We start from the raw sequence: 14901 nt of genomic DNA, 5'->3' as shown, positions 1-14901 counted from the left end.
GTGGTGTTAAAACGTTGAAATACTCTCATCTAATCTCCTCCACTCCTGCCTCACCTCTCGATGAACTTCTGGAAGATCTTTCCTCTCAAGCTGTCACAGATCTCCACTATGTAGGGCTGCAGGGGGACAGACACATAAACCTCAGCTCAGGCCGGGATCCTCTCAGTAACTATGTGATAAAAATTTTTTGCAAATGTGCGTGAATCTCTCCTCCGTGCATTGTTATGGTGAGTGAGCTGGACGCGTGCTCTCAGCTCCTACTGCTGACCTTTTAACTTTTCTGGTTAAATCTTCTGCTTTTGTTTGAGTCTGAAACCCAAAGATCTCTCTGCTCTCCAGCTGAGAGTCGAGCTAAAGAGCTGACAAAATATCCAGGAAATGCTGGCAGGTTGATGTCATATGTTTGAGGGAAAATTAAGTCACTGGGGATAATTTCAACCCCAGAAAAAGAGCCATGTTGTGGTCTAAACGGGGAGATTGGTGATTAGATTTATGCAGCTGAAAAGAAACGACTGTTCCTCTCTTCTCAGGATTGGATTTTCTTGGGTGGCCTTTTGGCAATTTATGCTCTTCACTAAATGTATAATTACCAACAGCATGAAGCTGAAAACACAGTGTTTAAAAATAGGACAGGATGACATCACAAACACTTCTTTATATGAGAAACTTTGACCTCACATATGCAGCTGACATACTAGCATCTTAAAGCATGAAGCTATATTAAGACAAAAGCTTCTTTTGAGGACGTGTTAAAGGGTCATTCTGGCATATTTTCCCCTGGCCTGTTGTCTGATTTTGGTCTAAAAATAGATCTATGTGAAATTTGGTAACTGTGCAAGATTTTCTATGAAATGTCTGTGGGAAAAAAAAACAAGCACAAACATCTTGAAGTGCACACTCTCATAGATGACCAAACTAGGGAGTCTCATTATTATTTTAGTACCACATATGGTACTCAACATGTGGCTCTTTTGTGATGATTTGTGGCTCTTTTATGTCTTTATTTGAAGACCCCCCAACTTTAACCTCAGAAAATATCCATTGCAAGTCACATTAATCAGTTTGTTGCCCTCTCTTGTACAGTTGGCTTAAATTGTCAACCTTTATTCTTTTTTTTATTTATTATTTTATTATTTGCAATTTTTTCCCTTTTTAGCCACTTTTGATCTATTTTGACAGCTTTTTAAGCCCAAGTTTGCCACTTCGTTTGCCCCTTTTCACCAGTTTATTTTTTTATTTTTTATTTTTTATTTTTTTGCTTTTTGTTTTTTTTGGCCATCTTTTGCCCCTTCTCACCGCTTTAACCCACGGATCCTACTATGTCCATTTTGAGGACATTCTTCATTTTTATCATAATTTTTTGAGTTGATAGTCATATTTTTATAGATTGAGGCATCAAATTTGGCCAAAGCTATTATTTTTCTTCATATTAAAAAAATAAATAAATAAATAAAAAAATAAGGTGTTGCCTATAGAACTCGGTTGACCCCAAATAGCTCCATCCATCCTTGTTTGTCTGAAATCGGACAAATAGACTTCCATTAAAAACACGTTTTTTGACTGTGTGTCTACGGCACCAAAACAACTTAAAGCAACTGTTTCTTTGCAGTCACTCGATCACCAGGGCTCTATTTCACCATTCCACAGTGATCCAGCAGATCGTGCCAGCGCACCATTTTAACCCCTTCAACAACGTGCATGCAAGGTTTCTTCCATGGGCTCAGAGTGTTTGAAGCGCTAGTTCACCCACAAACATCATCAGAATTAAATGAAATGATTCATGCCACTAGATATGGATGTCCAGAGTGGGCTACATGTGTAAGGAAAAGTCTGTGTGCTACTGTGTGTGTGCTTGGGTGCGAATCTGCGTCTATGTTTACAGCCGGACATGCCGCAAGTGGAGTGTTTACAGTCCAAAATGCTACTTTTGTGTTCTGCGGCCTGGGACTAAGAAAGGGGGACATTTGGACAATTTCAACTTTGCCCTCACTTCAAAGCAAGAGGATGGACATGCATGAGGATGCACGGGTCCTTTCAATCAATAGGAGAGAATATATCATATCTCAAATATGCAGTAAATTTTTACATGTGCATAACTGGCGTAACTGTGGTCACATTTTGGTTAGAGGTGGAAATGCGCATGTTCGTGATTCATATCCTACATATTTCCTCTGATTTTTTATGGCTGTACATAAAGTAAACCTAACATGAACAAATGCATTCGCTCGCATATGATTTGGTAGAGGAGGAGGCTGGAGAAAAGGATGGTAAAACTGGCGTGTTTTTGGCTCTGATAGACTCATCTGTTTAGCATGGACGCTATCTCACTGAATCCAAGTCATAGGAATAGTGTACAAGAAGTGGCATAAAAAGGGTGTAACTTTGAATTTTTTTTTTTTTTAAGTGGTAAGGGCTGAAGTTGTTGAAGAGATCTGAAGCAGTAACAGTTAAAAAAAATTGAAAAATTATTATTTTATTAACACCTTTCTGCATGTCCGTTTTCTGGACAAACAAGGACAGATGGAGCTAAAATACGGAATATGGCACTACAAAAAAAATGTCAATGCATCAAAATCAATTTTACTACTCATCATTGACATGGCCCAGACTGTATTTATTGTAAAAAAAAATTTTTTTCTACATCATTTTATATGGGAAATATGGCGTTTTAGTGGTTGTTTCCATAAAAAATACCGGTGACATGGTGTACAATAACTGGCATTAAAAGGGTGTAACATCAATTTTTTTTTTTTTTTTTTTTTTTTTTTTTAGTGGTCAGGGTTGAAGTTGTTGAAGAGATTTGAAGCAGCGAAAGTAAAAAAAAAAAAAAAAAAAGTTAAAAAATGATTATTTTATTAACAGTTTTCTGCTTGTCTGTTTTCTGGATAAAGAAGGACAGATGGAGCTAAAAATTACAAAGGAGCGAGGGTTAAGCTGCCTGTTTCCATTGAATGCCACTTTTTTTTCCCCAGTTATTGCAGCTTTTGTCCATTTAAGTCTCTTTTTACTCATTTTTTGCCACATTTTTACTGTTTTTTAACCATTTTTGCCACCTATAACTCATTTTTAATCAATTTTGCCACTTTTTCTCCCCATTTTAAAATTTTCACTCATTTTTTGCCACTTCTTTGCCAGCTTTTGACCATTTTGTCACTTCTGTCCATTTTAGTCTCTTTTCCCCAATTTCTTTTTGCCACATTTTTAAAGTTTTTCAACCATTTTTGACACTCATTTTCCCCCACTTTTTTGCTGCTTGTTGCCAATTTCAGTCACTGCTTGTTGCCCCTTTTTTACCATTATTGCCATCTGTAAGTCATTATTTTGGCACGTCAACCATTTCTGCCACTTTTTCTCAACATTTTTGGTCACGTTTCACTCCCTTTTTTGTCATTTTCTGCCTCTTTTACTCTTGTTCACCCATTTTTGCCATTATTTTGCAGCTTTTATACCTATTTTGCCAGCTTTAACTTATGTTCTTGCCACTTCCACCTACTTTTCACCTCTTAAATTGTGGCTCTTGCAAAGGTATTTTCAACAATTTGGCTCTTTGGTTGAGCAGGGTTGAGTAAAACTGATTTAGAGCCACCAATGAAGCTAACAAGCATGCCTTTGGACTGCTGGAGCACCTGGCGAGAACCCACACATGCTTGCATGGATTGGGACACTTCCATCAATAAAAAGATTCTCTATAGGGGACTGTACTGGGACAGGGACATTTAAGTGGTCCAGCTCAACTTAACTGTGCATGGTAACATATTTCATGTGAATTAAGGAAACCAGAAGTACTGAAACAGGTGTGAGCTTTGTTTTACCTGGAAGAGGGTGGGGGGAACCTGCTTCTTCTTTAGATGACTCTGCACATGGTCCACTGCTTTCTTAGAAAAAGGCTGAGGAGACAAAGAGGAGGAAATAAAAGAAAGGGTCATTAAAAAATGCAGCGCTACCAGAAGTTTCACTTCTCTTTCTCTCTGAGTGTTTATGTGCATCCCCTAGTGTGACATGAGCGGGACGTTATGCTGCTGAGAGACCAAAGCAGGACTAATATCTGGGTGTGAGTGGGCGCTGTCTTTAATCACCTTCTCCCTTCAGAGGTAGAAGGGAACACGACCTTCATCCCAGAGTTTTGTCTTGCAGGAGAACAGTTTGTTTTGGACTCGCTGTGGATTTCCTAACATCATTGTGTGTTGCAATACGAGCAAAGTCTGGTTGTTTAAAGAGCAACTAAACCACTTTTTTTTAAATAGTTAAACAACTTCAGTTACATAATTGAAGCCTAAGTTGATTTGGGGTCAGAGACTGTCCGGGTATTTGCCTTTTTCTGGGAAGAAATCAAGTAATTCTGGAAAAAAAATCTGCCAACATTGAGTAACTGTGCCGTGGAGGATTGTATTCCTATTTATAACGCTTGAAATGCAGGTATTAGATAAAATCTAATTTCCAGGAGACGTCTGTTACGTCAACATTCCTTACTCCTTTATTCATCCATAATAAAACTGCAGCAAATCCATGATGCTCTGACATATTTGGCACAGAGCGTTGCCAAAGTGATGATATATGACGTAGTGAACATAACTTATTTAGACAGAGAGCGTGAATTCTTCTCTATCAGCTCACATTCCTTTAGAGAAGTCTACAGCTGGATGTTCACATTCACTCTTTTACAGCAAACACCCATGAAGAGGAAACTCTAGACAGAGAGGGATGGTTTCATTACTATTTTAATGCACATGCTGCATGATGGGGAGCATTATGATTGCATGATCTGGTAGAAGCGTCTCATCTCTGGTGAGATATAATCTGACTCTCTTTGTGAGGAAGATTCTGAAGGATTTGTGTTACATCCATCTCCTCAGTCACTGGTAGCGCCTCAGTCATGATCAAGTTAAGACATTTTATTAAGTTTGTAGTTGTGTGTCTGTGCAGCTGTCAGGAAACATTGACACAGAGAGTTTCCAGCAAATAAACACAGCATGTTGTAAATAAATAGCCAGATTAGGGTGTGAAGCCAAGCAGCAACTTCCGCTGTTAAAAAAGGAAGCCCATGCAAAAGTGTGAAAAGCATGAACTTTTTTTAATGACTTGTCTGTTTGGTTCAAAGAAGAGGACGAGTATGCATAATCAGGGGCACAGCTGATAAAACTGCAGGTCAGCGTGTTGTAACACTGTGCCACCTCTGCTTCTAAGCAGATATAAACGTAGTTTTCAAATATAGTGACAGCAGGGAATTTTTAAGAGCAATTAATCCGGGTACCTTGTCCAAATTCTGCCAGTCCCACTCCCTTCTGGGTGAAAATGTTCATTTAAATCAGGGATACTCAACGTGTGGCTCTTGGTGATGATTAGTGGCTCTTCTATGTCTTCTTTGAAATATTTTCCACCCAGAAAACTTAAAAAAAAGGTCAACTTTGACCTCAGAGCTAAGTAAGCTACTCTCTTGTGCAGCTATAGCTTTAACTGTCAACTTTTTTTTGTCTGTATGTTTCTATTGTTCTTATTTGTACTTTCCCCCCCTATTCTTCCATTTTTTCCCACTTTTAATCAAATTTTCTGCTTTTTAAGCCCATTTAGCCAATTCTTTTCCCCACTATTGTACTATTTTTGGCCCATATTAACTAATTTTTGCCTCTTTTGTCCTGCCATTTGCAGGATAAAAGTGCATTTTGCCACTTCTTGCCTATTTAAGCTGCCTTTTGCCATCAAATGCCACTTTTTCCTAATTTTGCCACTATTGCTGCTTTTTGCCCACTTTAGTCACTTCCACTCATTTTTTTGCAAAATTGGTACCGCTTTTTGACCATTTTTGCCATGTGTGACTCATTTTTTCCCCCATTTTTGCCATTTTTTACTCAGTTTTTGCAGTTTTATGCCTACTTTGCCCCTTTTCACCTATGTTTTGCCACTTCTTTACCACTTTTTGAGCATTTTTCCCACTTAAACTTATTTTTATTGCCACTTTAACCATTTAGATTGTGGCTCTTGCAAAAGAATTTTTCCATAATTTGGCTCTTTGGTTGAGTAACACTGATCTAAATGAATGGTAAGGGTCTCTGGCAGTTTAAAATAGAAAAGCTGCAGGTTCACAGTTATGAGGAGCCCAAATGCAGCAGAGTTAAACATTAACATCAAGACTTTTCTAAACAAGGATTGGCATTATAACATTATAAAAGAAACAAAGTTATAGGTGCATATGGTGGTCTGTTCAGACTCTGTCAAACTGGACCAAGGAGTCCACCATGTGACCAGAGAGGTCAGAAACTGACATCCCATACCTTATGTGTGTATTTTAACCATGTAAAAAGAGTTTGATCTTAACTTTAAAAATATTAGTAAATGAGAGAAGAATCTGTTGACAGCTCCTGGTGTCACAGAGCGATCGCTGGCCTCAAGTCAGAGGGAACTCAACACTGGACCAACATTCGACCACTTTACTCCTGTCTAGTTTCAGAGACCCAGAGCTCTTCTTTAACCCTTTAAGACCAAAGTCCAGCTAAAAAATTACTTACAACTCAAAAATTATCTCCAAAAACCTGTGTTGACCCTCTCCCCTTCCTCAAACAGGACCCTGATGCTGAGGCTAGGAGAGAGCCACCACCAGGATGTATATTTTCATTCTTACAGAATAATCTGTCAAGCTCATGTCTAGTCATGGTGTCTGTTGAACCCACGTCTTCATGGGGGGGGCGACCCTGCTGTTTGCTGGTTGTTTGTGTGTGTGCTTTCAGGTACCAGTGGGTAAAAACTGGCAGGCGCTCAAGGTCAGGTGATGGATTGAGAAAACTTGGGCCTATTAGAGCAGGCGTGTTTGGTGGAAGACAGGGAGAAGGAGAGGCTGAGAGACCCAGTTTTAACCCCGCGCCCCACGCTGCTATAAAGCGCCGAGCTTTTTATCGTTGTTATATTTAAAATGTTTCTGTAAATAAATCTGTCTTTGGTTTGCAAGTAACTCCATGTTACCTCTCGTTTTTTGATCATCACCTTATCAAAAATAATGATAAGGGCTGTCAAAAGATTAGCATTTTTAGTAGTGATTAATCCCAGGATTTCTGTAGTCAATCACAATTAATCGCATCCTTTTCATCGATTCCAAAATTCCACTATTTGGCATTTAAACTGTTTATGAGTCATTTTTGGCTCTTTCTACAGTCTTAGACTGAGACTAATGGACTTACAGTTTAGATACTGACCTGCCTTTAGAGCTTCATTAAAAACTCAACCATGGAAAAAGGAACTTGTTATGGATTGAACTCTAAATAGTTGACTGGTAGGTGACTCTTGACTTGCCCACTGAGCTGTCTGAGTTTTTTATAGTGAAATTAGACACTAAAGAACAGTGGTTTACTTGCATCACTGTGGCTGCAGGGAGATGCTGCTGTGGCTTAACCAAAGTTTGTTGATTAATTGTAGCTCATAGTTAATTGCAATTAATTCAATTAATCTTGATAGCCCTAATTATAACACATTTTTCAAAAATAATGATACATTTCTCTTAGGAAATATCTAGTAGTGCATGTACAAAATGACTCAATAACATCCAGTGACCCCCCTATAATGGGACAGCATTTAAACTTTTTAGTAGTTCATATGCAATTGCTTTCTTTGTGCAAGTAAACCAGTTAAGGTTAACAATTAAGATGAGAGATTTTCTAAACAAACTGTTATTTGTTGTGCTTTAATTCTGAAATTTTTATTGTTTATTCTAAGGGTGCTATACTTCCTGTGAAGAGGAAAAACCTTTTAACTTAGGGACTTTTTCTGCAAGAAAATTAGGAATTTTTGGAAGACTGAGAGTAACATTAGCTTAACTGAGGGAAAAAAGGACTTGCAACTGACTGAAAAGTAAAAAGAAATGTCTAAAGAGAATGGTATAAGGGTAAATGTTTGATAACACAAGGTGCTTTTTACTTTGACTTGTCTACAGAGCTGTCTGTGAGTTTTTTTACAGTGAAATACAACATTAAGGTGGAGTGGCGGACTTATTTTACACCACTGTGAGAGCAGGAAACAAACTACGGTGAGTTACATCCAGCTTATGTCTTTTTAAGGTGGCTTAATCACTCTGCACTTCAAAGGACAATTCAGTGTTTTTATTATAGGAACACAACATGCTTACTTTGGGCCTTAAATGGTTGTGATCAACATATTAATAATGACAGCCCTATTGATAAATGTTTGTGCATATGCTAGGGTTAATATTTGTAAAGCTTTATTTTTCTAGCCTCTTATTTTAATGCGATTCTCCCTTCTTAAACGTGGCAAACTTAGGCACCACAGCTTCTCTGTAAGATCAATAAAATATTCTGATTGGGAACTTATTTTGCTCATTTATACTCCAAACACTGCTCTGCTTCTCAAACTTTTTGACTCATTTTCAGACATCTAGAGGTGTAAAACTAGACAAATATTTTAAAAAAGTAAAAGTCCTACAAAGACAGAAAATGATTATATTTTCTGATGGATTATGTTGGTCTTTTTTATCCTTTCTGTCTCATTTGCATATCCAGATTGTTGTTTGATGGTTTACTGGGACCCAGTCCCCCACAGGTGCGTGCTTTGTCTGTCTCTCTCTCTGTGACCTTTGGTGCATCGGTGACGCAGTGGCTGTGAGTGTGAATTCTCACATGTGAAGAGGACAGCAGCTCCTTCATGATGTATCCGTCGTAAATCTGCCGGCTGCGGCTCACCCTCTCGTCCTCGGAGTCCAGCTTCTCGTAGTCTTTAATCTGAGACGGACAACACGAGGTCAGATTAACGACACGACAAAACAACACCGGGCGCTTCCTGGGAGGCCCCAAATCTGAATGAACAGGATTACAGGGCCTAATCTCCCAGCCATCCCATGATGCCGTCTAATCCCAAACACACACGGGACACTTTGACTCACTTCTTCGTAGAACTTGAGCTGCGGCACGGCCTCGTCGATCTCGTTCATACAGAAGTCTTTGAACAGGAGGAAACCTGCAGGACACAAAAACGCACAGTGAGGACAAGCAAACACCTTCTGATATTTACAGTTCACTTAAAAGCAGAGATAAATGCCTTCATGATCCCATGGTGACTAGACTAATCACCTAAACACTTTTGACTGGGCTAAGAGGAAGCTAAGGCTTAAAACTGCATCATTTCCTTCAGAGTTGTGCAATCAATAAAGATACCAATCAGATAAACATCTTAAAGTGACTTCTTTTATCAAACCAACAATCTAAAAACCAAGATTTCCATTTAGAAAATACTTTAAGAAGCTTGAACATGCAGATGGTTCTTATTCATGCATGAAAAACACCAGATTAATCAACACTTTTTAAAAGTTTACTGCTATAATCATCAAGTTGTTAAATAATGGCTGCTCCAGGCTGCAATAGAAATGCCTAAGAGGTTGCTACATTGGTATCTTTGCACTGAAAGGCCACAGATCCATCAGAGCCATAAACTCTACACTTAAAGGCTGTGCAAGTCAAACACTACCCTCATTCATTAGAGCAGGGGTGTCAAACTCAAGGCCCGGGGGCCAAATCCGGCCCATGGTGCAGTTTTACCCGGCCCGCAGGATCATATTATATTTTAATAAGAACTGGCCCACAGGTCTGAGGTCTGCAGATTTCCTCCAGTATAGAAACGTAAATTTAACCTTGAAAATTTAAAATGTTCTTTGTTAAGTCATAAAAAAATTGAAAAAGTAGAGTAAAAACAGGAAGCAAGGAATGGGGGAGAGAAATTAAATTATTTTTTTCATTTACTGTTTTCAATTTGCATCTCAAAATTCTGACTTAAACGTAGCAGTTTGACTTTTTTATCTCATAATGTGAACTTTTTAAATTCCAATTTTAAATTTCAAGATCATGATTTCAAAATTAATCTCATATTTTGCCCTTTGAAACTCCTAACTTTGACTTTTAATCCCATATTTGACTTTACAAACTCAATATTTAGAATTTCATCTCATATTTTAACATTTTAGATTCCAAATCTTAAATTTTAAGTTATTTCTCGACTTTTCAAACTCAACATTTTGGATTTTTTTTTTTTTTCCTCATATTGTGACCTTTTCCAACTCCTAACTCTGGATTTTTAATCCCATATTTCGACCTTTTAAACTCATGATTTTGTATTTTATCTCATATTTTGACCTTTAAACTCATGATTTTTACTTTCTATCTCATATATTTGCATTTTGAAAACATTGTTTTAACTTTTGATTTTGTGTTCTGACCTTTTTAACAAATATTTTGACTTTTTATCTCAGAATTTTAAGCCTTTAAACTTATCATTTTGTCCTTTTTTTTAAATCTCATAATCATTTATCATCAGTTTTCTCCCCCTTAATGTATTACCTGAAAAAAGGATGACAGTTTATGGTTAAATGTTGACCCTGTTGGGCCCTCATGTTAGACCGAAATTCAGATTTCAGCCCCAGCTGTGGTTGAGTTTGAGTTTAGTGCAAAAATGATAATTTTAGCTAGATTTTTCCAACAAATATGCAAAAAACATTGATTTTAACCAATTCTGCATACAAAGTTGCCCTGCAAAAGTCCTGTCACTATAAATTTCATCCAAACGTTGCATGTGCAATTTCATACACAATCGAAAGTGTTGTTTAAGGAGGTAATATTTTGCTTTTACTGTGAGTATCACAGCAAGGGTGATTTTCAAAGGTAGTAAAAGAGAGGCCTAATGGAGGTGTACAGAAACAGCAGAGCCAGTGAAGGGAGCACAGCTCTCTTATTTTGCATGTATGTAGAGCTCCTGCTGTAAAATGCTCTCTCGCCATCTCGCATAATGAACTGGCAGACAGGGACGCCAAATATCACGCCATCTATACGTTTCTTTAAGACATAATAACAGCAAAGCAGGAAATGCAATGTGAAAACAAGCCCTGAAGTCTCATATAGACGACCCAAATCTTTCTCATGATAGAATTAACATGTTTCCATGCAGAGTAAAGTCAAACTATCAAAGGTAATATTTAACTTAACTACTGTCCGTGTTCCAGTATACATGCAAAAGGAGGATCTGTTTATTGACAGGACCATTTTCAGCTTCACTACAGTAGACTACAGTGATGTGCATCGTTCACCTTATTATGCTGAGCTTGCAAAAAAGTTAGCAAACAGGCTCCATGTAAAATGGCTAAAACATGGATATTTTTACAGCTTCACACATTTTCTACATACTCTACGCTTCCCATGTGGCTTAAATATCATGTACTCTATCCCTCTACCTTATGGCAATCACTGATATCTGATGGCAGACGCCAACATGACTCCTAGGCATTCGTGCTCATCAACTTCTGGGTCAAAGTCCAGACTGGAAACTGTGGAGCATGCACAAAGTGACTGGTCCAGTTTGACTGAAGTGAAGGTGAAGCCTTTCTACGAATGCATTATCATAGGTGCATTATAGGCAGATGTGAGCTGGGATTTGAACCTTAACCTGAAGGTTGAACAGCCAGGAACATTCAAGAATAGTCATGTGCAGACAAGGCTGTCCAAAAGGAGTTATAAAGGGGGAGGTTTCTGGGACCCAGCCAAACTAAGGGCCCATGGTGTTCAGCAAAACCATGGTCTATTGTAAAGTTAAGCTGTGAAAACCATATTTTATATTTGACCTGAATAACAACCATTCTTACCAACAAATGTCTTTATTTATTCATTTAGCCTTCTTTTGATGAAAAAACTTTTGTTAAAAACATCATTTAAATGGGTTAAAAAATTCTAAAATTTGTTTATAATGGCTAAAAATGGTAAAAAGATAGTGAAATTGGATTTTTTAAAAACATAAATGGGTTAAAAGTGTCCAGAATTTGATGAAAGTGGAAAAGATTACAAAAAAATAGGTTAAAGTGGCAAAAACAGGCACAAAAAGTGGTAAAAGGCTATTAAAAAGTGATTGAAATGGCTATGAAATGCAAAAAATGGTGGAAATCAGGTGGAATGCGATAAAAAATTGATCTAAACAAGCAAAAATGGGTTAACTGTGGTGAACATGGGCAAAATGATTTTTAAAAAATGGTTGATAGAGGCAATAATGGGTCAACAGAGGCAACAAAAGGCAGAAAGTGGCAAGAGAGTGGAAATATTAAGACTTTCCTTAGCTTAAATTTAACTCTCTGGGAGCTGAATAAACTGATTATTTAGCTCTAATAAACGCACTGACTGTACTGTTCAAACATGCATTATCTCACATGGATGGATCTTTATTCATTCTGTGTTTGTACAGTGGTGTGTTTGTATTTTGTGGTTCCACTTGTTTGTTCGGGTTACAAATTACCTGCAGACACACTTTGCTGCAATCGCATACAAGAGATTTCTGTCTGTGCAAGTTACTGGAGGAAATGATTGAAATGTGTATTTGCTGCTCTCTTTCTAGAGTTTATAATACATAGATAGTGAAAGAGTAATTCAGCCGGTGTGATTTCATCACAAGAATGTTATTACTTCACTGGAAGTGATCAAAAATGTGTTCTGTCCTTGGTTAAAGGTGATGGAGAAGAAAAAGCACGAGTAAGTTTTTCCATCAGGACTCTATGTTAGACATGAGAAGCACACCAACAGACGCAGTGACACACAAACGCACACAAACAACTTAGGATGAAAGCAGGGCAGCTCCGTTTACTGTATTAGCCTTAATAATGGATTGAGGTTGCCTTGTTCTTCTTGGAGCAGCTGATTCTGAGCCTCTCCTACATCCGGCCACACTCACTCACACAGAGTGCTCATCATTAGAGAAGATGGCACCAGGCATTATAGGCTGAAAATGACACACTATGTGTCACTCTCAAACACACCGACAAAGGATAATCATCTCACCACGAGCAGTCAAATCCACACTCATCCAAACATTATCTGAGGAAGGGGAGGGGCTGCCATGTCGCCTGCATGGATGAGCCCGCTGTTGCCATGGCAATTGCCTCTTTTGCTGTAGGCCAGGATGGAGTGAAAACAGAGAGGAGGTGTACAGTGAAGGCGCTGGGATCTGGTGATCCCCTGATGTCTGCAGCGTTATCAAACTACAGGACAACCACATGAGGACAAAATGAAGCCTGACACGAGGAGACGAGCTGAGCCGCAGCACGTCCATCAGAGTCGCTGACATTCATCGTTGGCATGTAGTCCCCTCGGTGTGGCTTTACCTGATTAGCATCAGGTATTAGCAAAAATAGACGGCTAACGAGATTCCTGACAAACGATCAGGGAGCGGGACGGTCACTTCGACCTTCGTTTAACTCTCCTGGAAGACGGCGGGGTTGGTGGAGAGAGAGAGACAGAAACACTGACTGAGAAAAACTGCATAACAGTCACCCCACATCACCAGATTTATAAACTATGATACGGTTCATGAAAAATCACCAGATATGGAGGCTTGATAATACCAAAGCAACAAAAACAGACTTCTCTAACAGCCAATGTTGGCTAATGTCATGCTTTATTACAGGAAAACTCCTTTACACTGTAATCATTGCATTAAAACATGAAGCCAGTGTTTTTGTGCACTTACTGTACGAGTGCAGGAGTTTCTTTTTAAGTTTTTGATGCATTCATTTCCCACTGATGTACCAGTCTTCCTATCTTAAAGCTTGAAAACTTTCTTAAACCATAAATAAATGGAACTGTTCGTCTGTTTCTGCTAGAGAAGTCAGAGTCACTGACTGATCATTGATTGATATTAAGATCACTGTTATTAGCCACTGATTTTACAGCATCTTTATCAGAATTATTTACATGCTGACATTTTTTTAAAACAAGTAATAAGTAAAAAAAGTTTAAAAAGCAAATATTTATATACATATGGCGCTTAACAATTTTATTAGACCACTTGTCATATTTGTCTCAAAGACCATCCAGCATCATGAAGTGCTTTAACGCGGACTCTTCATTTTCAGTCAGCTCTCCACGTTTTACCATTTTGAACAGGAATGAGGAATTTCAAACTGAATTCACCCAAATTTGATCCGGCTCACTGGGCTTCTCTGAGAAGTCAGAAATGAATCAAGCATAACATTCAACTACTAAAACTCATTTTTCTGTTCAGGAATGACAGTAAATAACTATAATTTGACACATTAATCAAGAAATATTAATGTGCTTTACTATTTTCTCAGTTTTTTTGTAAAATTAGTAAATTTGAAAATTCATGGATAACAATAAAAATTATATTTTAGCATTAAAAATATCATTTGGGTTAAAGAGCTTCTACATATTGGTGTATTAACCATTGCAGAAACATTAAAAAAAAATCATTAAAAATGATTTTGGTAATTACCAATGCTGTTAATTTAGGGCAGCTGTGGCATAAACCTTACTTTGGTTAGGGTTAGGGTGGTCTAATAACTTTGTTAAGCACTGTATATATACACAGGTGCATCTCAAAAAATTAGAATATCATGAAAAAGTTCAATATTTTTTGTCACTCTTTTCTGAAAGTGAAACCCATGTATTGTATAGACTTGTCACACAAAGAGTGAAATATTTCAAGCCTTTATTTCTTGAAATGTTGATGATTATGGCTTACAGATAAGAAAACCTAAAATTCAGTGTCTCAAAAAACTAGAATATTACATAAAATCAATATAAAAAGGATGTTTTACACAGAATTACTGCATCAATGCAGTGTGGCATGGAGGCGATCAGCCTGTGGCACTGCTCAGGTGTAATGGAAGCCCAGGTTGCTTTGATAGCGGCCTTCAGGTCACCTGCATTGATGGGTCTGGTTTCGCTCATCTTCCTCTTGACAATATCCCATAGGTTCTCTATGGGGTTCAGGTCAGGCCAGTTTGTTGGCCAATCAAGCACAGTAACACCGTGATCATTGAACCAGCTTTTGGTACCTTTGGCACTGTGGGCAGGTGCCAAGTCTTGCTAGAAAATGAAATCAGCATCTCCATAAAGCTTGTCAGCAGAAGGAAGC

The 14901-nt window shown here is 38.0% G+C and overlaps 1 protein-coding gene across 1 annotated transcript in view; it reads right to left on the bottom strand.

Moving 5' to 3' along the window:
• The window catches only part of grk3 (G protein-coupled receptor kinase 3), a 122939-nt gene that overhangs the window by 43560 nt on the left and 64478 nt on the right, over positions 1-14901 (bottom strand). The window contains exons 3-6 of the mRNA XM_041810410.1: positions 8882-8955; positions 8619-8720; positions 3813-3887; positions 55-116 (exon numbers count right to left, since the gene is read on the bottom strand). Coding sequence (XP_041666344.1) covers positions 55-116; positions 3813-3887; positions 8619-8720; positions 8882-8955 — 313 coding nt within the window. The remainder of the gene's footprint in view (positions 1-54; positions 117-3812; positions 3888-8618; positions 8721-8881; positions 8956-14901) is intronic.

The sequence above is a fragment of the Cheilinus undulatus genome, linkage group 17 (assembly GCF_018320785.1).
Source record: "Cheilinus undulatus linkage group 17, ASM1832078v1, whole genome shotgun sequence".
Classification (NCBI taxonomy): Eukaryota; Metazoa; Chordata; class Actinopteri; order Labriformes; family Labridae; genus Cheilinus; species Cheilinus undulatus.
This window is presented reverse-complemented; position numbering and strand designations above follow the sequence as displayed.